The sequence below is a fragment of the Phalaenopsis equestris genome, unplaced genomic scaffold, assembly GCF_001263595.1.
Source record: "Phalaenopsis equestris unplaced genomic scaffold, ASM126359v1 Scaffold000854, whole genome shotgun sequence".
Lineage (NCBI taxonomy): Eukaryota > Viridiplantae > Streptophyta > Magnoliopsida > Asparagales > Orchidaceae > Phalaenopsis > Phalaenopsis equestris.
In genome coordinates this window covers 360227-384548 of record NW_018165294.1, presented here as the reverse complement: position 1 = coordinate 384548, position 24322 = coordinate 360227, and the positions used below count along the sequence as shown (strand labels likewise).

At 31.7% G+C, this 24322-nt stretch overlaps 1 protein-coding gene across 1 annotated transcript; it reads left to right on the top strand.

The window, feature by feature from the left end:
• Positions 1-2366: 2366 nt before the first annotated feature.
• Positions 2367-17188, top strand: LOC110031859. The gene is made up of 7 exons (XM_020735283.1): positions 2367-3056; positions 4680-4804; positions 4954-5071; positions 14856-14957; positions 16031-16146; positions 16218-16372; positions 16465-17188. The coding sequence occupies exons 1-7, from the start codon at positions 2504-2506 to the stop codon at positions 16916-16918; spliced, it is 1623 nt and encodes a 540-aa protein (XP_020590942.1). The 5' UTR covers positions 2367-2503; the 3' UTR covers positions 16919-17188.
• The last annotated feature ends 7134 nt before the right edge of the window (positions 17189-24322 follow it).

The following is a 24322-nucleotide window of genomic DNA, read 5'->3' as shown; positions in this document are numbered from 1 at the left end:
AGAAACGATCTCAACTGACAATAGTGAACACAAGGTCTTTTAGATAAAATCAACAATGGAAAGGTAAAATCATATATTTGTAAATGCTAATATTGAATATGAAGATTGAGTGGAGATTATAGGCTTTCTAACATTATGAATCTTGATGGATGCATTTATGATGTTCAACAAAGTGATGACGGCTGTTGATAGGCTTAGAATGCTTGTAAGATCTTTATGTTAGTTTTGAGTAAAATTGCATGAGGTGAGAATGTTGTTGGTTCTTGGTAGGATAGAGAACTAGGATATTAGTTGAGATTGGAGAAAAGGTCTTAATGGTAGAATTACAGTGGATGAAGTGCTACTTTAAATAGCAAAGTGAATGTAGGAGATAATCTACTTTCTATAATCAATGAGAATAAATGCAAAACTATAGGCTAAGTTAATAGAAATAGCTCCAAAATTAATGGTCTACTTATAAACTTGATAGAATCAATGGAGGCTTCATTAAATTATTAACATAAAAATGGTGAATGTTGCATTTTAAAAATATCAGTTATGGATTTTGTGTAGACAATGGGATACATGATATGGTTGGATGGAAATTATTATATCGAGTTCATGAGCATCCTTGAACCAATTCAATAAAAGACTGAGAGACTGTGAGATTTAATGGAAATGAAAATCTGATGTGAAAAGTAGGAGAATGGAAGTAAGAAATTATTAATGTGCAGTGAAATATGACAACAAGATTGTCAATAAGAATACTAAAGTTGAGAAGCCAATCTTATATTCAAAATTTCATGATGTTCAAATTTACAAAATGAGGAGAACGAGAAACTAGATGTAAGCAGGTAAGAGATCCATTCATTGGTTTCCCTTTTGATATCCTCCATGATGAGTCCTAGATATATAAGATAATACCATAAGCTAATTTACTACCCCTAATTAACCCACTATTAACAATTGCGCTCGTTACAAGCGGTTCTTTTATTATTTTATTATTTATTTCATGATTCAAGTAAATTTTATACTAGAAGCACTTTACCCAATCTTTTCTTTTCTTTTCCATCATCCAAAAAGAACTTCTACTCAAGATGGGTAGATAATTGCTTTTCTCTCCATCTAAAATTTTAGATTCAAAGTTTCTAATCGAAATTTGACTAGAATGAATCTCACAACCGTTTAATTGATTTTGTTATGAGGAAATACATAGGTAAATATTATAATTTATTTTGCACTAATCTTAAAACCAATCTAACATCTTTGAGATAATTAATAAAAAAAATTATTCATAACATTAAAACCAATTTATTTTTAATAAAGTTCCACATTATGAATATCTATTTGAATTTTTTTTATTTATCCTGAGATAAACATAAAATTTTATAAGTATCAAAGTAAATGTATTATTTTATCTCACTATGAATTAAACATTAAAAACAAAAACTATTCTCCTAAAGAAGAAGAAAAAAATTTCTCCTCTAGGTTTCCTAAAGCGCTGACCCAGAGCCCGTGTGCTCCTTCGGTTAGAATATGCGTAGAATATGTCTCCTAATTGAAAAAACAGAGCTTCCACAAAGTACCAACTCCTCTATAGTCATTGCAACACATGATATTTCCCTTTCCAATGGCCACGCCCTCCACCCTCATTTGTGTTTATATTAGCATTTATTTTCAAAATTTTATAAGAAGCTTTAGAATTCGATGTTTTGAAATTCTTCATTTATTTCTAACCATTACATTCCAACATGCTAAAGGATTAAAATGTCAAATCAAATGCCCATGCTATTTTTTAACAAAAAAAGGAGAATTTTATAAACGTAACACACATTTATTATGTATTTACTAAGCTCATACTCACGGGCAAAAGAAGATTGTGTTGAGATGGGCAATTGCTCCCCCTAAAATGTATAATTTCTTTCTATATAAACCCTGCTCGAACTTTGATATTCACATACATATCGCTTTGATGGTTCTAATCTATCCATGAAAATATATATTTAATTTTTAAAATATGATAATAATATTATTTTTAATGTGATATTAATGATTTGAAAATCAAATACCAAAATTATAAATACATAAATATTGTGTGCTACGTATAGAAATGCCCAATTATATATAAAAAAAAGGATATTTTATTTCTTGTGAAATCAGGACCGCTCTTTCATGCTCCCATTGTACACGACTACACACGGTCCATTAGATGCGGCCTCAACAAACTGCCAACAATCGACGGCCTTGATCGTCGATCCGTTCGCCCTGCTTCCGGTCACCGCCCAATTGGTCAATTCCGTAAACGTCCTGGCTGCCACGTCAGCATTAAACCGAGAATTCCCCCGCTGTTTATTCTGCTGAAACCCATGCCCGCTCCAACTCATCGGCTATAAACCCGCCTCCCTGGTCGGGCCTTCTTCATTTCATTCCCCCAAGGGCTGTTTCTCCTTCGGGGCTGAAGGCGCTGAGGGAGTGATACAGAGGTCGAGAGATAGAACGGGGAAATCAGACTACGATATTGCTAATGGCAGCGGCAGCGATCGCCGCGAAGACTCCGGCGGCAACCCCTGCAGCGCTTGCTCTGCCTGACATGGTGGCGAGAGACACGATCATTGCGTGGTACAGAGGCGAGTTTGCAGCCGCGAACGCAATCATTGACTCGCTCTGCTCCCACCTGGTTCAGATCACCGGCGATCCTTCCGAGTATGATGCCGTCTTCGCTGCTATCCACCGCCGGCGCTTGAATTGGGTCCCCGTTCTACATATGCAGCGTTTTTTTTCCATTGCGGATGTCACCAACGAACTTCGCCTCGTTACCTGCAATCGCAAGCCCCTGAGTCCCACCACTGTCACCGAAGCTCAGAGTGATGCCGCTGTGGCACCGGTTCTTAAAAGGGATGTGGAGGGAACTGGACCTGATGCCATCGACGTGGAAGAGATGAGAAGGTCTCTTGATGAGGAACAATCTTCCCAAAAGATTTCGGAGGGAACAGGGGAGGAATATTCCACATATTCCTCAGATTGTAAGTTAGCAAGAGATGGCAAATCTGTTGATGCAGAGTCTGTTGATGATGGAGGTCATTTTCCTTTTCTCCCTTCTTCTTCTTCTTCCTGCTGTGATGTTTCTTAAATTTTAATTTATACTGACAAAAAATTTCTCATCCAGATTTCACTTCTTCCTCTTCTTCTTCCTCATACTGTGATTTTCTTCATTTTTAATCTATACGGAAAATGAATCCCTCTTTCGACGTCTTTATAAATTTTCTTCAATATTATTGTAAATGCTGAGTTTTAGATCTGAAACTTGCTTATTATATTGGAGCTTCCGCACATGCCGAAACGTTTCCTCCCCTCGTCCGGCCCTTTACTGCTGCAATTCTGCTAGTGGAGGTTAGAGCCGGAGCTTAAAAAATGTCTTCCTATTCATAGCTAATAGTGGAAAACAAATAGCACGGCGGGCGGCCTCATATTAATTTAGCCCTGTTGTTTTACAAAGAAACGGAGACGATCTTGGCGGTTTTGAAAGGATCGCACGGCCATGACCATCCGGCTGACCGCCGGAGCTTTCATGCCCGTGACCTCCTCACGGACAGCTAGCACCTAAACCGTTCCTTTGTTTTTCTTTTTATTTGTATGTTGACAACTAGCTACAATTAGCAAAGGTTAGTTTGGCGGCCATGAGAGCATTAGTCGGCATTGTGCATTTATTGGGTGCATAATGTTAAAGGTGTATTCTCTCAGCATAATTTTATGGATTTGAATCTCACCTATTATTTTTTAGGCTCAATTTTTTCGAAATTTTTTTTTCGAAAAATCAATAATATGCTTCATTTATGTCCTTTCTCTTCTTTTTGTCCCAAAAAAAAATTAAGTGCATATCGTGCACCTGCGCTCCCGCCGATAACAAGAGAGGAGAGGGGCCCCCTCTCTTCTCTTATTGGCAGAACCGCCAGCAAACTGCACCAAATATTTTTTTTCTTTTGTCGAACACCGAGGTCGCGCTTGGCTGCCCATAGCTTCGAGAAGGTGGTTACCAAACGACTCGTGTTCTCGAGCCAGAGAAATTCTTCTAGGAATTAGAACTTGTTTTAGGATTAAACAAAGAGGACGCTTCTACGTTCTATTGCCGATCCTCGGTCACAGGATGCGTGAATGGACCCTTTAGGGACTCATGTTTGTGGAAAAGGTATTATGTCCGGAGTTTAAATGTGAGCTATGTCTGGACAATAGACGTGATAGTGTTTAAGTTTTAAACTCGTCTCAGTCATTGTCTGGCACGTGTGCGATATTTTCCGGTCCAATTCGTCCTTGTGAACCACATATTTTATTTGATTATTTCCGAGAGTCCAAGTTCGATGCTTTGCTTGGCCCATGACCATGGGCCAAGTCTAAATTCAATTGAGTTGTCCAATTTGTCATCTTTGTGCCACATCTATTCAATGAGGATAGAACCAAGGACTATAATATGACTATAATAAAGTTTAAATTTTAAAAATTATAGTCATCGCGATTTATGGCTTGAAGCATTGAACAATTTATCATTTCTGTTAATTTATTTATTTGACTTGGTGTCAATATTTCATGTAATTTATTTTAACTGTAATAGAGCATAAGCGAGTAGGTGAATTTTTGTATGTGAGAACAACTATAGTTTAAAAATATGATTTATTAACTCGTGATAATATTTTGTGGACTTGTAGGATTTCATCAAACGTTGTCAGAGAATGATCAAATATGCACGCATCATGACGAATGTGTGGTGCGTCCTGAGAAGATCAAGACTTTTAAAGGTTTTGTTGCAAAGGAGCCTGTGAAAGGGCATATGGCGAGTTCCTCTATACATGATCCGGCACAATTTCTATATTGAGAACACAATAGGAGATGCAGTAGGAAATAATAGTTTGTCAATTTTCGTTCGGTCTATTTGCAGACATAATTTTCGCTGAAGTTTATGTTTTCTTTATTTTTGGTTAGGTCAACGTGGTGAAAGGACTGAAGCTTTATGAAAACATTTTCACAAACTTTGAACTACACAAGCTGAGCGAGTATATAAATGAACTCCGTCTTGCCGGCCGAAGAGGAGAGCTATCAGGTCAGACTTCAAGCCCGCATTTCTTTTTCTTCTTTTGGTGAAATTGAAAATTAAAACCTTCTTTTGAATTTGCGTAGCTATTTAGGTTCAGCATTGAGGTACCCTGCTGATTTTCTTTAGTTTGAAATATATTGCCTTATGGTAACTGGGCGGTTAGTGTAAATAACAAACATATAGTACGCATCTGTTTTAAAGTAGGACAAATTTTAAAACTAATTATTTAATTAATATATATATATATATATATTAATTTGTTTGTGGCCGAAAAGTAAAATTTATGATTTTGCAATTTAGAAACATGTAATTTAGACGTTATGTTTTCGTTTTTTTTTCTCATTTTCTTGTTTAAATTTTTAAAGGCTGAGCAGACATTTTTTTTAATTACTTTTTACATGTTTTTTTTTGGAAGAAGTGCATCACTTTAAGCCTATTTATTTACATATATAACGTCTAAACATAAATTTGTACTTAAAAGTCACTTAATTTTTGCATGAGAAATTGTAATTTAGTTTTTAAAAATTAAAATTGTGGTATTTTTTATATGATATGAAAGTTTTGAGCGGTATTAATGTAAAAAATGTATAATTTAGATGCTAAATATGGATAAATACATAGGAATTGAGTGGTGTGCATTTAAATGCCCATTTTTTAAAATTGAGTTTAGGTGGTGAGATGAATTTTACTTTCAAGTGAAAAAAATTATTTTTTATTTGAGATTTTATTTTCATTAATAACTAAATATTCCTCTTTAATTATAGTTATTTTCTTGCTATAAAATATTTTTAATCAATAATTTAAATTAAATTAATTAATCATAATTAAAATAATTATTTACTTCATTTTTAAATACAAATACATAAATTTTAAAAATTATAATAAAAAACTAATTTAATAATTTGAATTCAATTAAATTAAATTGTGTTGAATAATAAATTTTAAATTTCAACTAATTTAATCAAAAACAAATGATTTGTATGCAAATGTCCTTTTTCTTAATTCAATTTGTAGGAATAGTTGTAAAGTTTTCTATCAATTTTTTTTTTTGGTCGAATTAGGCAGAATAATATGCAGAAGTTGTGAAATAAACTTTTTTTTATTATCAATATTAAAAAGTATTTGGACAATTAATTTAAATGATAATTAAAAAAAAATTAATTTTAAAAACAGCTTCAATGGATTAAAAAAATTGTTTTACCCCCTTGAACTCAATTTTAAAAAGGGGCCTTTACATGCATACGAGTCAATTTCTGAGTATTTACACATGTAACACCTAAATTATATTTTTTTTACATTTGTACGGCTCGAATCTTCATATCATATAAAATTATTAATAGTATAGTTTTTCTAAAGTAAATAACACTGTCTCGGGCAATGATTAGGTGGCTTGTACTTAAAAATTTATGTTACAACATGTTAGATATGCAAATAACTAGGATTCAAGCAAAATGTACATAAATCTTCCAAAAAAAGGAGGTGAAAAAGTAATAAAACAAAGTTTGCCCCGCCTTTAAAAGCATCCAAACGTGAAAAATGGCAAAAAGATAACGCCCGAACGAACAAAGCTTGTGTTCGTGTTTGGTTCGTTTAAAATTTAGTTTGTTTGAAATAAGCTCGTGTTCGTTTCTTAACGAACGAACCGAACACGAGTTGTTCGCGAACGACGAGCCAGTTTGACATCCCTAATATTAATATATAAAAATAATATTATATATTAATTATATAACTTATATTATATAAATATTCAATATCTATATTAGTATATTACTACTATAGTATATTAATATATTATTATTATTATTTTATTATATATTATAATTTATAAAATTTAATGTTTTAAAATATAATAAATTTTTTATATATAATTATTTTATATTATTTTATATTTCAAACAATAACGATTCGAACACGAACGAACGCATTACTGTTCGTGTTTGATTCGTTTAACTAAGCGAACGAAAAAAATTTGTTCGCGTTTGTCTCGTTTACTTATCGAACGAATCGAACACGAATTCATTGACGAATCGAACACGAACTGTTCGCGAACAACGAGCTTTTTTGACAGCCCTGCTCGTTGCAGGGTGAGCATGCAGTATTTGGCTCTAGCTACCGGCTGTCAATAAATATGGCCGCGAACAGCTGATGTTTGACTTATTAAGTAGGCCGTATGAGATTCATTCGTTAAGGAATTCAATAGGGCTGTCAAGAATAAGAATATTTTTTTGAATATTTTTTTTTAAGCTTGATTTACAAATATGTGGAATACAAATAAAAGATTATTCATTTGTGTTCGTCTCATTTTAACTCGAAATAAATAAACAATTAAATAAATAATACATGAAAATTAAAATGGTGGTTTATTTGAAATAATTTTAAATTTTAATTTTTATAAATATAAAAAACAAATTTAGATGTTAATGTGTAAATACATAAGAATTGGGTGGTATGTCTGTAAATGTTCCTATAGTTCTCCAAATCCATCGTTTCTTGGTGTACTTTTTGCATTTAGGTTTAGATATTTAAATACATCAGAATTTGGCGGTATGCAGAATGCATGTACACATGTAAATACATAAGAATTGATTGGTATGTATGTAAATGCCCATAATTTTATTTTTATTATTATTGTGCAATCTTGTTATGGTGTCAATTTGTCCTAAGAATTGGTTGGTATGTATATGCCTTTAGAAATTAAAAAACAAAAAACTAGTCCCACATCAGAAGATTGGTTATTGGCTTCCCCATCGCATTTTAAAAGAAGCTCAAACATGCTCAATAGTTGAGCTGAGCCGTGGGCGGTTGACTTGTAACAGTGATTTCCCAGCTAATGAGCTAAATTCGAATTAATTTGAACTCAATTCGAGCCCTATATGAATTTAATAATCATGAGCTTAATCGACTATGAGCTGAACACAAGCTGAAGAAATTTAAAACGAGCCGAACATTAATAAAACTTGGCTGGTTTACAACCGAGTGTGATGAAACATAAATTTTAATTTTCGAGTATAAAAAGCTTTAGTATACAATAATGAAATTTTTAGTTTTGAACTTTGTCGTTTTAAATGTTAACGAATATTTTGTCAGGTGCTTATCCTAGTCATATTAAATTGTAAAGGGTAGTTCAGTTTGCATAATTTATTCTGCATGGACATATTACTAGCCATAGGAGTTGGTTCGATAACTAAGAGGCTGCAAAGTTTATTTGTTGTACACATAATCTTAAGGCTATCTTTTCAGATGATCTAATCAACAATTGGGTTTTTTGCTGGCAACATACTTTCAGAATGTTATCCGGTGATAAACTTCAGTTAAATAAGCAGCATTGGAGTGAAGGATTATAAAGTAATTATTAGGGAGTGGGGTACATGAGTGATCATACCCATGTCCGACCCAAATTTATAAGCTTATTGATAAGAGTCAATCACTCATATTTCTACACTAGCAAAAATTTTAACTTCTTTTTGTGGGACTAAATTCAATACTTTTTTAACAAATTTAATCTGATATAAATTACTTAATTTTCTAGAATTCATATGAGTAAATAATTCTTTTCATATTCTAATTTGTTAGGACTACAAGACAACTTACTTCAGTAACTATTACTAGAATTAACAGGCTTAGCGTAGATGATGAATTGATCATATTATCAGAGCTTAGGACCTAAAACTTAAAATAATCATCATCATAATCTTCATTTTCATCATTACCTTTATTTTAACTATATATGGTTGATTCTATGAATCTATCACTGTTAATTCTAATTGAATGTTAATGAAGTTTCAATCATATATTATACGAGTTACTAGTTCTCTTTTGTACATATTTTTCAAAAGTTATACCCATACTACTTCTTGTCTACTCATTTTGCCTTCTCAATTCTTTTGCATCAAATATATGTACTCATCTAAAAGATAATAGTTGCTCTATTTTGAACATGCTCAAACTACATAATATGACTTTCATAACCTAATCTTTAACTATAGTTATCAATAAACTTGTAATATTCCCTTCTATAGTTGAGTTGCATCAAATAATCAAGTTCTCACAATAAAATTTGAAGAGCATAATTGATTAGGAAATAGATTAAACAAGGATTCCTGCCACTTGGAATTTCAAGAAATATTAGCATCTTGGTATTCACTACCTCGAGATTTACGCCTTGAGAACACTTTGATATTTTGTGATTTTCATTAAGTCATATGACTTTTCTTCATTTCTTGATTTACGTGTGATATTTTTTCATGGAATGCTTGCAAGTGGCTATTTATTGGCGAGTTTGATCTACACGAATAACAAGCAATTTAAGATTTTTCTTAGTTTTGTACATATTAATTTAGATATGGTGTTCCTTGGGGATTAATTGCTTTAATGGTTCATAGGAGAATGAGATATCTTTGTATGTTGATTATTTTACATCAAATTCATTTGTTGCCTTCTTCCTTTTGTGTAGATGTACATTCAAATTGGTAAGGGTAATAAGTATTTTTATTTTGTACATTATGACTATAGTTTCCACTTATTAGTGATGGCTCAGTTCGTTCTTACTTTTTCGTAATAAAATACATAATTGATGCTAAATTACATAAAGTTTGTGCTTGTATGTATGTATGTATGTATTTGTGTGTGTATTTGTGTGTGTGTGCATAAATATATTATTATTATTATTATTATTATTATTATTATTATTATTATTATTATTATTACTTGTTACATAATGTATTCATTCTTGGTGATGTTCCCACTTTTAAATAATTTGACACTCTTATATCAATATAGTGATATTAAAACTAGGTTATTACTATAATGGCCATAAAAATTTGAGATTAAGCAATTAGAAGAGTTTTATCCTTTGAATGACAAGTATGCTTCGTATTTATATGCTACAAGGTTTTATAAAAACACTTATGACCCATTTGAATATGCCATTAGTGGTTAGTAAAGAAGAAAAGGTGGATATGGTTGAAAAAGTATTTAAGGTGGTCTAGTTATATATGATTGACAAATATGAACTTGATGTAAGTTGTATAAGAGACAACTTCAAAATATTAATTTTTCAATCTAAAGTCATTTTTCATAGCAATATACCTCTCTGATAAGCTATTAAAAGCAAATTATAAAGTTATTATATGTAGGAAGTTGCATAATCAAGTTACAGATGATTTGTTTAGTTTAATTATGGTTGTTTTTATAACATTAATGCTATCATGGGTGAATGGTTATCAAGTTTTATTTATTGTACTTCCTAACTCCCTCTTATAAGAGATTTCATGGCTACATTTTTTTTATGAGAGATATATTATAAGCTTAAAGAATGTGAACAACTAACTTTTGTCTTGAAAATAGGATTTTAAGCTTGATGGTGTTAATAAAGAAACGCAGGGCAATAGATTGTTCATGAGGAAGAGATTAATGGAGAAATATTTTGCTTATAAAAGAAAATTTCATGAAAATAATTAGATTTATTTCTATCAAAAGAGGTAATGATACGTTAATAAACATAATATGAATTGGAAGAAAAGAGCAACAAGTCGATAAAAACTAATATGGGGATAATAAGATAGCAGATGTAAACAAGTTTTATATATAATATGATGATGTCCTTTTTTTTTACTATAAGTTATAAGCTTAACGATTAGTATTTTTGTACCTATTATGTTTCCTCATTTCTGATAGGTCATGATTTTTTAACCATACATCATATAATAAAAATATGTATATGTGAAATAATAATGTATGTATGGTTCTTAGTCTTGACATGTGTATTTGTATAAATTGTGCATATTTAATGCTTTTGTTGTTGTGAGGTATGTACTTGATGTTAGAGTGAATTTTGTATATTGGATATTTAAAATGGTGTATAATAATTTTTTTTTTTTTTGTAGATGTTATGATTCTTAAGATGTATGATTTCAAATGGTTGTCATTGCATCAAAAGGAGTCAAAAAGTTATGTATTATAAAAAGGAAGATAATTAAAGAGTTGCTTCATTCATATCTTTGCTTATATCAAATCATTGTATTTTAGAAAAAAAAACAGCATAAAGTTAGCTTGCTGATATTAAAAAAAAACACTTTTTACATTTAGTTCAAGAAGAAGATTTTAAGTGATCGGATGGCTTATGCCATTTATTTCATTTTTAGGTCAAGTCTTATTAAATTAAAGAGAGAATAAACTTTAGAGATATGAAAATTCAATTATAGGTGCACATCCAAGTTTAGTGATACCACATCAAAGTGTAATATTTATGCTACAAAGGTCTTCCACACTTTTTCAGATTAGGTGATATTTGGGTTTGATGAGATTGTGTGATATCATGACCTTCTTGGTATTTTAGAGCTTAGAATGCTTAATTTACAGAGAAACTGACAAAGGATATCTAGTTTATTAGATATTATTGAGTCGAGAAAGATAATTACTACTTTTGACTCAATAAATTCTTAATATTACTATCTAAGATTTGATCTCAATAGATGATCGAGATCACATATTAAGATTGAAAAATGACAACTAATCATTAATTATACTACTTTATGATTCTTGTCATTTGGAATCACCTGTGATAAGGGCAATTGCATCAAATAATTTTGTCTTTTGGAAGTACATCTTAGGAGTTGTAAGATGCCCCAGGGTTTAAGCCAAAGTTCGATGACCTCACTTCCTTTTTGAGATTTTGCATATTCCTTCTTTGAATGCACTTGATTGTATAAATATTGTGCATTTGATCTAGGGTGAATATCCTGCAATTGAAATGATCTCTCGTGATTTTTGCCTACTTATTTTTATCTTGGGTTTTTGAATGATTGGTGGCTTTAGTGGTGCATACGAGAGGACAGAAATTTCTTTGTGAGAAATTTTTTTGGGGTAATTCTTTAGATTTTTTTTCTTATTTTTGTGTGATTATATTTGGAATTTGGAAAGAATGATAAACACTCTTATTGTGAACATCATGATTGTGACTTCTATTTGTCATCAATTAATTAAATTCTATTTTGTCCCATAAATGTAGGTTTGGTTGAAGTTATCTTCTAAATCTTATTTTTCTTGATGTTGTATTTTTATCACTTTTTGTGATCATTTATACCACACCATTTTCTTTCTCAGTGATACTTCTACTTCCTCGGTGTAGCAAGTGTTACTCTGATTGTCTATCCAATATGATCATATTTATTATTTGCTAAATTTAGTTTGCTTGTCAATGACATTTGTTTCTGAAAATTGTCATACATAAAACATATTTGATCTAATTACATTTACAAAATCCTCTATTAATACTCTATGATATTCTTTTTTTTCTTGTAACATTTTTAACAGACTTCTTGATTTTAAAAACTAAAATTTAATACAATAAGTTATTTTCTTAACCATATTCCAATATTTTTTAGTTTGTTCATGTACTTAAACCATTAATGCATAAATTTTATGTGAACCTTTAGAAATATTGATGTATATTTATTTACTTTACATCCAATAAATTGTTGTCATAAAAATAATATTTTCATTATGAATTGTAGCTACCTTGTTTTCTGAAAGTTTTCTTCATTTCTCTTACAGGTCAATTACTTAAAAAAGGTTTTAAATGTCTGTACTATTCAACTACAAGTATTATATACTAATACCCTCTCTTTGAATATATTTTGTAAGCATCTTTATGGCCAATAAAAAAAAGTAATATGAACATTAATCTTTAATGTAATCGTATTTGGATTGGAACCCTTCAGTTGCTTGAAATCCTAATAAACAATCGTGCTCTACTCAAAAAATTAGGAAATACACAAACTAGTTACTTTGGGTTTGTGAAGTTGTGTAGTTATATTCAGAAGGTCCAAAAAAATATATTTTGCAAACACTTTTATGCCGGCATATATTTTCTTGCACATGATTATGATCTTTTAAATTTCTTAAAGAGTAAATGATATATGGAATTTAAAAAATAGTAAAAATTATTAACAAAATTCACTCTTTTGTCCTTACCTTAATTTCATTGCTTAAATATAAAGTCTAGCTTTGTAGATATTTCTCTACTTTCCACACAAATGTGGTCTATTTTTCATCCTATATGGCATTAAGCTTCCTTAAAATCTTAATGTTTCTTTTGAAATGAAGTAATTTAATAAAAAGATTAATTGAGTGATATTTTATGCTCATCATTATCACCTATATTTGAATTTTAGAATTTTATTAATACTGTAAATTATTTGAAGGTTTTTATGTCTCTATTACCTTTATTTTATTGTTGAAGTGATCCAATCGATGCTATGACGCTAGAATTGATAACTAATTTCTCATCTAGTTAGTAATCAACCTTGAGTACATATTTTTTTAATACTCAAAACTTTTAAGAAATTAGACATATATTTACTTCTACCCAAGTCTTACATGCATGATCCAAATGCCTGGAGTATTATTATATTGTTAGACCTTTTCTATCTAATTTTTTTTTTATTCTCATCATCGACATTATTAAGTTTATCCTAACTCTTGGAGGTTGTATTCGCCTTGCTTTAATCTTCTTAAGAATTGTAATGGGGCCACTCGCTCATAATTAAAAGTAGCTTGATTCAGAGAAACAATCATTTTTCTTCATAATTTTGGGTTATTATTGTTAAAATGCATTTCATTCTATCATTCTTCTAACTATAAAAAAAATGCTAGAAAATAATAGACAAGTGTTATGATTCATAAATATAACTCCTTTAATGTAGTACATTTATTATGTTTAATAATTATTGACGGTAAATCCCTCTTCAATATTGCTGTCAAGTTTTTGTTTTGTTAAGGCTTGAAAGTATGCAACCTTAACATTATTGAGACTTGTTTCAATAACTTCATAATCTCTCTAAATTTAGCTTCTCATATCATTAATATTACAGGATTTTCTTTTATGTTTCAATGTGTAAATTATCTTAACTTCCTAAATAATTCCTTGTTGATGTATGACCAGATGTAGTAAGGAAATAATAGCTAAATGTGCTTCATAATAGCGCATGCTAATTGATTATGCATTACTAGAATTACTAGTAGGCCTTAAAAATAATGTTTTAAATTGATTTAAAATTATAATTGTTCCATATCATAAAAAATTTAGTGTGATTAGATTTGATCGCTTATAAAGAGCTGCTTATTCATGAAATTATGTAATGTAGAATAACAAAAAGTTAGTTTCTTATTAGCATGATGTAATGTCTCTCTTCATTGAATAGTAATAACATGACAGTAGAGATGTAATTATTTGATCCAAAAGTTTCCTGATTGATACTAAAACTAAACTAAAATACTGTGATTCAATGAAAATTTTCTAACATTTTAAAATAATATGTTGGGTCATTCTCAAATCACTAATTTTCATCATTTATGACATAAAAGAAGTACCTTGAGCCACATACAGATGAAGCACGTAACTCTTGGTGTCATATATACTCCTATGCTATTGGCAAACTTAGTTATCAATGTGTTTGTATCTTAATTTTCTGCATAAATCAAGCAAAATATATCTTACAATATGAAATTAATCATTTTTTCATTTAGTTTCCTCAAGTTAAAACCTAACTTATTATGATATTTCAAATTCTATTTTTGCTTTGATGCTCTCACTATACTGCGATTGCTTTTAATCTTTTCATGCTACAACTGCTATTTTATTGAGAGAAAAAAAGGCCTGATTGTAGAAAAAGTGTTTATGTTTCATAAAGAACAAAGAAAATGAAATAATAAAGTATAATTATTTTTATTGTGCTATTTTGAGATTATCATTATTAATCTGTAGTATATTTCCTTCCCAATATTTCAGGTGAAACATTTATTTTCTTCAACAAGCAGATGAAGGGAAACAAGAGAGAGATTGTTCAACTTGGCATTCCATTATTTCAACCAAAAAATGAGGAGGCAACAAGTAAATGGCTAACCGATGTTTGCATTGAAAAGATTAAATCTCCACTTGATCATTAGAATATCTAAACCTTTGTTAAGAAAATTGGACTGAACTGGCCGGTTCGATCAATTGAACTGTGAACCGACCGGTGGTCTGATTCAGGTTGGCTTAAAAACCGCCCCCCTCATCGAACCAAATTGAACCGGTTTGAACCTGCTTGGAACCGACCAAAACCGGCCGGTTTGACCCGAAAACCGGAAATGTATTTTTTTTATATTTATACCACCCAAATCACTCATAACACATCATAAAAAATTTCTATTACAAAGAAATTCAATTTATATACATGACACCCAATTTTATTTATTTACATTTCTAACATCTAAACTCTATTTTCTTATAATTATACCACCAAAATCATCTATATCATATAAAAAATCACTATATTTGAAAAATGAAATGCAAGTTTTCATGCGTAGATAAAATTACATGTTAAAATTGAATTTTAAGTGTTAGTTATTTAAATACATAGGAATTGAGTATTATGTAAATTTATCTATTGTAATTTTTAAATATATTTATGATTTATTAGATTTTCTGGGTGAACCCCAGTTCAACCTTTGAACATTGAACCTGTCCTACTACCAGTTCAATGCTCGGCTGGTTTTCAAACTTTGATCAAAATATTTATTAGGTTTTCTGGGTGAACCCCAGTTCAACCTTTGAACCTTGAACCTGTCCTACTACCAATTCAATGCTCGGCTGGTTTTCAAACTTTGATCAAAACCACTTCTAAATAACTTCAAAAAATAAATTTTTAAAGTACAACTGTCCATGAATCTTTTTGGTATTCCAACTGTATTATCATGATGATTGGATTTTTCTACATGGAAGGTTGTAATGAAGCATATTTTTCTTTTGCACAATTAATAAAATTTATGTTTCTTAAAATTAGCCATTTATAACTATCATTTAAACTACAAATTCATATTTATCGTGTCCACCTTAAATTTATTTTTTAAATAGTAAATCACATGGTTTTTTTTTCCAACTTTGCCAGTTTATGCTTCACATAGCACTTTGTTGCTTTGCAGGTAGCATTGAGCCTATTCCTTCAATTCTTCTGTCTGTAATAGATCATCTGACTCAGTGGCACTTAATACCAGAAAGTAAAAGGCCTAATTGTTGCCTCATCTATTTCTTTGATGAGGTACTGATAGTTAGTATTTAAGTCTGAGCCTATTATTAATAATGTAAGATAAAATTTATTTATTTTTACAGGATGATCACTCACACCCCTACTTCAAACCTCCACATTTAGAAAATCCCATCTCCACGTTGTATCTCTCTGAGACAAGCATAGCATTTGGTCGAATACTCTCGAGTGATCAAAATGGAGCTTATAAAGGATCCCTTACACTCTCAGTCGTAAAAGGGTATGGAAGTTATATTTAAATAATTATTGGCTACCAAACTATAATTAAAAATTAAATTTTATAGTCAATACTCACTAACTATCCTTCTTCAGATCACTCTTGGTAATGCGTGGTAACAGTGCAGATATGGCAAGGCATGTCGTATGCCCATCTTCTAACAAAAGAGTAACCATCTCGTTTTTAAAAGTTCGGACTCCTACCAACCAGGTCGATCTATCTTCTCCTATCTCTCAACAATCAAATGCCATTACTTTATGGCAACCACCACAGCCAGCAAGAGAGCCAGAAATAAGTCCTATTGCTTATGGACCACATGCTATGGTGCCAACATGGGGTCTTTCTCTTCGAGATCCTATGTTCATGTTAGCACCACCAAGGCCAATGGTTATGAGCCAAGAGAGAAGATTTGGGCGTGGCGGCACTGGAGTGTTCTTGCCATGGACTATAGGCCCAAAGAGGTACATAAAGAATCTCCCACCTCGATTTCAAAGAAGAAGGCTAGCATCCCTTCCCGCGCCACTGGAAGCATTGGTGGAGAAAATATAATCACTCCCACTTATCATGGCGTGTGCTTCTAAATCTTTTTAAAATGAAAAAAAAAAGGCTTCTTCTTGATTGTTTACTCGATTGGAATATTTTTAGAAGCAGTAATCTTAAAGGAAAAAAGAGTTCTAAAAAATACTATAGAGTCTAATAGTCAGGTGAAAAGGCTAATTTCAATAGTCTTTCTTGTTAAGATTAGTTGTTGCATAGGTTTTTATATATTTCATGTGTTTTTTTTTTTTTTTTTCAATTTCTACATGTTTATGTAAGTAGGCTTGTTCTTGAAACTTGAGTGTTTATCAAGTAGAGTTTGGAATTGGGTTATAATTCTTACTTTTTGAGAAAGAACCCAAATTTATAATTTTTTCTTGGAATTTTATGCTATAAGTGATTAGAGTCCTTTAGTATAACAGTGATCCATGAGATTTAAGTGTTAGTTTCTATAAAATCTGGTGTTGATATTGCTTTAAGGTATGTGCATATACACTTGAGAACAATGTGATGTTGCTTATTCCCTGCAAGATTCTCTTACCACTATGATACAAAAATGAATTACGAGCTTCCTAAAAAAGCTAAAAAAATAGATATTCCCTTGGTTTCCAATAATTTGTTCAATACCATATATATGTTAACAATTGTTAGAGGTTGTGTTCAAGTTAAATCATACTTTTCGCTTTCTAATAATATTCTTATAATGCTTCATGCAAAAAAGAAGAATCAATTAAGAAATCTTATATGGCTATAAACCCAAGTTTGTTGTTATTGTATTACTTTTGCTTATAACAACCAATTTTGCCCAAACACACACCTCCATGCACTAAGTTTTTCCCCTAGAGGAAGAAATATAAGCAGAGCTCCCTCTAAAAGACAATCTAAATCCTCCAACAATCATCCCAGGATTAATACCAAAATAACTTTTGCTGAAAACAAAAACACATATTCTTCTATTTTTAATGGTACTAATTAGTAGGTTAGACATGCATGTTATTAGTAATAGACTGATAATGTCATCTTTCAAAAAAGTCCATAAAGTTTAAATGATCACCCTCATCATAGTTCTCTAGAGTATTCCCAGTTAACAAGAGTAAAAGCAAACTCTACAAATTCACAAGTTAGACTCAGTCAAGAGAAGTGTATTAAACTTTCATCTAAAAATACTTGATTTAGTTCTATATCTAACTAAAATTAATAACAAAATAAACGTTCACCTTTTTGTCTTTCTTATCATTGCATCTTTATAATGTATGGGGTCTTCAAGCAAAAGATTGTATTATAGATTGTAGAAAATTGTCCAAGGTATCCACACTAAGTTGATATGTCATCTTGAGGCTAATGTGAGCATGGAAGCTTACTTCGATTCATTTCTTAATAGAAGAATGTCTATTTGAAATAATTAAAATTATTGCAAAAACATTGGCGCTATCCCAATGGAAGGATTTAGTTCAAATAGAACATGTTTAAGGATTGCATTTACAACCTCAATAGTTACCTCTTAACTCATTGATGTAGAGGTTCTTTTCCATGGATCTATTTGATTCTTGTTCACATTCATTTGTTGCGAACAATGATCCTCTTTGCATCAATAACATTTAAAAGTATTTACAAACAATATGTCATTATATTAGCAGTAGTTGATTGGTATTTGGTCAATTAACCTGAATTCCTTCTTATTTAGATGGGATTGATTTGTATTCTAAGTATTCATCTCTCTTTCACTTGGTTTAATAAAAAAATTGATACTAGTTAACATTAAAATTAATCGCACTCATTCTAATATCCTTTAGATGGATTTTTATCCCTCATCTTTCTACAAAGTTATTTATCCTTTATGATTTTATCATTATCCAATAATCAATAATCATGGAAACTACACTCTTGTTAAGCACAAATTTCTTTTCAAGTTAACGCTCAAGCTAAATGACTTTTCTTGGTAAGTAATAATCATGTATGTCAGAAGATTCACGGTAGTAGAATAATTAGTTATTGCTTTAAAGTTGCATAAGAATCCAGTATACACTCAGGTAATTAAAGTGATAGGTAGAATCACCGGAATTTTCTACGTGTAAACTCTGGATAGGGGAAAAAATCATGGGGCTTAGCCCAGTTGAAATAATTCATTATGTAATAATGCCTGCACAACCCAACTGTTCTCCTAAGTTAGGGAAGATGAAATTACAAGTTAATGAACAATAATAATTTGGCAATAATAGTTATAACTAGTCGTAAAGTTGTATTTGATCACGTATGCCGTAGTGGAGAGCTGATTTAATATATGTAGACCACAGAGACCGAATTTGGGATCTGTGTGAGTTGTGATAACGTTTCTAGGCCACAAAAGTCAGAGTTGAGATCTGCGTGAGCTTTGATAACATTCGTAGGCCACAAAAGTCATAGATGGGAGTTGCACGAGCTGTGATAACATCTGTTGGACACATAAGTTGGAGTTGGGAGCTACACTAGTTGTGATAATGTCCATAGATTGCAAAAACTGAAATTGGATCTGCTTGAGCTATGGACCACGCAGATCGTAGTTGGTCATCTAGGTCGTAGTGGTTAGTTGTAATAATGTTTGTTGATCATAGAAGCCAGGGTTGGGAGCTGCATAAGCTATAATAATGTATGTAGGTCACAGAGACCAAAGTTGAAAGTTGTAAGACCTGTGATAACATCTATAGGCAACATAGGACAGAATTGAGAGCTGCACAAGCCATGACAAAATCTATAAGCTGCAGATGTTAGAGTTGGGAGCTGCAATAGCTATAAATAGAGGTGTAAATGATTATATCTTTTAGATGGGATTGATTTTTATTCTAAGTATTCATCTCTCTTTCACTTTGTTTAATAAAAAAATTGATACTCGTTAACATTAAAATTAATCACACTCATTCTAATATCCTTTAAAGGGATTTTTATCCCTCATTTTTCTACAAGGTTATTTATCCATTATCATTTTATCATTATCCATCAATCAATAATCATGGAAACTACACTCTTGTTAAGCATAAATTTCTTTTCAAGAACTTTTTAGACGAACTCCTATAATCTTAATGCTCAAGCTAAATGACTTCTCTTGGGAAGTAATTAAATATTTTTTGGTTATTTATAATTAATGTGTGTCAGAAGATTCACAGTGGTAGAATAATTATTTGGCATCTTAGAATAATTAGTTATTTTTTTAAAGTTGCATAAAAACCCAGCACAGACTCAGGTAATTAAAGTGATAGGTAGAATTACCGGAATTTTCTATGTGTAAAACTTTGGATAGGGGAAAAATCATGGGGCTTAGCCTAGTTGAAATAATTCATTATGTAATAGTGTCTGCACAGCCCAACTATTCTCTTGGGAAGTAATTAAATATTTTTTGGTTATTTATAATTAATGTATGTCAGAAGATTCACGATGGTAGAATAATTGTTTGACATCTTAGAATAATTAGTTATTTTTTAAAAGTTGCATAAAAACCCAGCACAGACTCAGTTAATTAAAGTGATAGGTAGAATTACCGGAATTTTCTATGTGTAAAACTTTGGATAGGGGAAAAATCATGGGGCTTAGCCTAGTTGAAATAATTCATTATATAATAGCGTCTGCATAGCCCAACTGTTCTCCTAAGTTAGGGAAGATGGAATTACAAGTTAATGAACAATGATAATTTGGCAATAATAGTTGTGACTAGCCGTAAAGTTGTATTTGATCACGTAGGTCGTAGTGGAGAGCGGATTTAATATACATAGACCGCAGAGACCGAATTTGGGATTTGCATAAGTTGCGACAACGTTTCTTGGCCACAAAACTCAGAGTTGAGAGCTGTGTGAGTTGTGATAACATTCGTAGGCCACAAAGGTCATAGATGGGAGTTGCACGAGGAGTGATAACATCTGTTGGACAAATAAGTTGGAGTTGGGAGCTACACTAGTTGTGATAATGTCTATAGATCGCAAAAACTGAAGTTGGATCTGTTTGAGCAATGGACCACACAAGTCTTAGTTGGTCATGTAGATCATAGTGGTGAGCTACAATAATGTTTGTTGATCATAGAGACCGGGATTGGGAACTGCAATACCTGTGATAACATCTGTAAACCACATAGGACAGAGTTGGGAGCTGACAAGCCATAACAAAATCTATAGGCTACAGATGTTAGAGTTGGGAGCTGCAAGAGCTGTAAATAGAGGTGTAAGTGATTTGATCTGACTCGTGAGCTCACTCGAGCTCTGCTCGATAAGTGGCTCATGAACTGAGCTCGATAGACTAACAAACTAAACTCCAGCTAGCACTTATTTGACATGTTATCCCGTGAACATGTTGATTTAAATAATACTGATACAAAATGTACTCAAAATATATTAAATTTGAAGACTTTATTTTTAAAGTATTAAAAATGTTTAAAAAAATAGTTTATATTTTATATTAAGTAATCAGTTTATTTATCATTTAATTATAATACTATCTTATATTAATATGATTTTCTCTCTTTTATAATAAACAAGTGGACTTGTGAGCTGTCAACATGAACTCATAAACTTAATTTTGAGCTCAAGCTAGAACTCGAATTCGATAAAATTAATCAAGGTCAAGCTTAAAATGAGGGTGGTTCGAGCTTGACTTGACTCATTTATACTCCTAGATGTCAACCATGTAGGGCCGCAATGAGATAGCTTTGGGAGTCCAAAGAAAGTCATCATATCTTTAGTGCATCAATTGTAAGAAGTTATTGTGGGGAACGTTGTTACACCATTTTCTAGAGACATTATTACACCGCGTGTGGGAAATATCACTGCACCGTATTCATGGTGAGTTGTTACATTCTTCGGGGTGCATCACCACACTATTTTTTAGGTGTGTTGCTATATTGTAAGTGTGATGCGTGTTGCACCATTTTTGACAAATTGTTATACGTCTTTGGAGTGCATTATTACAACATCGTCGAAAGGTGTCATTGCACCATATGAAGGGTGCAACGCTACAATGTATCTGGAATGTGTTGCTCCATATGATGTTTCGTTACTTCACATGGTTGGTCATTACCCTCGCACGGTGCTTTGTTACTACGCAACACATGTCTTGATTTCGCATGGGCTTTTGTTGTGATGAGTAGGGGATGACTAAACGTGGTTGATGGGGCCTGTAATCGCAGAAGCAGATGACATTCACCGGACCTCAGTGCGGAACACTGGACATCAGTTCCTTCTCCTCCTAGTCCCGAGCTTCCTCAGGTTCAAAGTCTAAGTCCTCCTCCCATCAAGGGCATAAGGATCTATTTATAGAGTCTGAGAGAGGCATCCCGACGAATAAGAAAATAATATAGACCACTCTATCGGATGGCTCAAAGATTCCTTGACTGCAAGTTGTTTTGCAGGGATTTAAGTGCCTTAATACTGTTGGAATATAGTGATCTTGGGCTCGTTGGACTTGTCTCATAGAAATGTTTGATTTAACTATAAACTTGTTAGATTTGAAATCTATTTGAGCTTTCAATTGGGTACTGGAAGCGTCCAAAAGTAGTTTAATGGTTCGATCTAGGCTTGGTTCAACTCGTATTGGGTCAATGTTGGTGTCATTATGTTCGTCTCGTTTAGCGGGTCAATTTAATTGTAAGTTTACTATAATTGTGGTTCTGGATGAATTTTAATTGAGATTTGAATGTTTCTTGCTAAAAAATTTACCTCAAGATTTATGTCACACTTCTAGATCCACATCATGATGAAAAATTGTTGATAATGTATTAATACTAACCAAAACTTCTAAATCATGTCTACTCATGTTCTTCATATGTTTTCTACAGACAATATTAGACTCGATACGTGACAGCTTTAGCAAAAGCTAATTAAAAGATTTACCTAGAGGATAAATAAAATTTAGCTTTCTTATGATGTCATGTAGTGCACTCCCACTTCAACTAAAATGTCAATCATTATCGATGAGAATTATGTATATTCATATATATATATATATATATGTGAATATACATTCATCGATAATGAAAGAACGTTAATTATGATGTAATAATGTCAAATGCAAATTTCAAGTGAGTTGAAATTTTAGTTGAAGTGGGAGTACACTACATGACATCACAATTGACTAATGAGTTCGAATAAATTTAGAACATGATTCAAATAAAACTTGAATGTATTTTGACTATTGATCGATCCTATATAGAACTCATTGCGTTGATTCATTATATAATTCGGTGCTTAATCTCCATCAAATATAACTTAATTCTCTTATCCAAGTCGAATATATACTATTATGAATTATAACATAATCACTTGTATTGAATGGCTAAAATATTTTGGAAGATAGGAGAAACTTACCCGTGACTCTCAAACTTAGACTAAACTTGTTCATTCGCTTCAAGTTCCCCGCAATCTTCTAGTTCTACCAGAAGAAGAAATCTTAACCTAGAGGATGAAGATTTTGCAATTACAATGACAGAGTGTACGAGGGAATCAAGAATGGTGTAGCTCCATAAATATATATGTAAGCATATTAACATCATTTTTCTCTCTACTAACGTTTCGATTATATTTTTACCATAAAATTTTATCAAGCATATTTATTAAAATAGAGTTATTATGAAACAAAATCAAACATCACAAAATTTACAATCATTCATATTGTTTTAAATTAAATCTATTTTTAAAATTTTCAGATAAAATTTAATGAAGTCAAACCTATAAACCACATTGATACGTCATCAACAAATTTCCATCATCTCACACAAATTTTGAGGAATGACACAGATCTTAAGGTAATTTTTTGATCGAGAAATGTTCAAACTTTGATGAAAAATCATTCAGAGCTCTTATTTCAACAAACTTATAGTCATACTGACCGATTTAACAAAACGGACCAAATGGTACTAACTTTGATCTAATCAGAACCAAATCAAGCTCAGATCAATTCATTAAACCACTCTTGAAAATTTTCCAGACATATTTCAAAGTTCAAACGAATATCGAATCTAGCAAGCCTATAATCAAATCAAGCACCCAAGATCAACCAATTTCGACATCGTTAAGGCACTCAAATGTCCATCAAACGTCGTCTGATTGAAGGACTCTCTCAGAACCATCCGATAAAAGTGGTTCATATTTTTGCATTAATAGCACCCAAAACACTATAAATAGAGCACTACCCCTCTAATGAGGGAAATGAGAGCTTCAGACTTGAGGAGGAGAGTTTGAGTCTTGAGAAAGAACTTAAAACTTTAAGAGAAATTGAAGTTCAACACCACTCCTGTCGTTATCGACCACCGTCAACCGTCGTCGATCACCACCAACCGTCGTCAAACCTTCGTCACTCACTACCAACCACAGCCGACCGACATCGATCGCGGTCTACCACCGTCGAGCACTTTTGCACCCATTGACCACCATCAACCGTCACCGAACCATCGCCGACTGC

Excerpts from the sequence above, each read along its gene's own strand:
- LOC110031859 (XM_020735283.1), top strand. The coding sequence starts at position 2,504 with ATGGCAGCGGCAGCGATCGCCGCGAAGACTCCGGCGGCAACCCCTGCA. Across the intron at positions 3,057-4,679 it reads AGAGTCTGTTGATGATGGAG|GATTTCATCAAACGTTGTCA; the intron begins GTCATTTTCCTT and ends GTGGACTTGTAG. Across the intron at positions 16,373-16,464 it reads ACACTCTCAGTCGTAAAAGG|ATCACTCTTGGTAATGCGTG; the intron begins GTATGGAAGTTA and ends ATCCTTCTTCAG.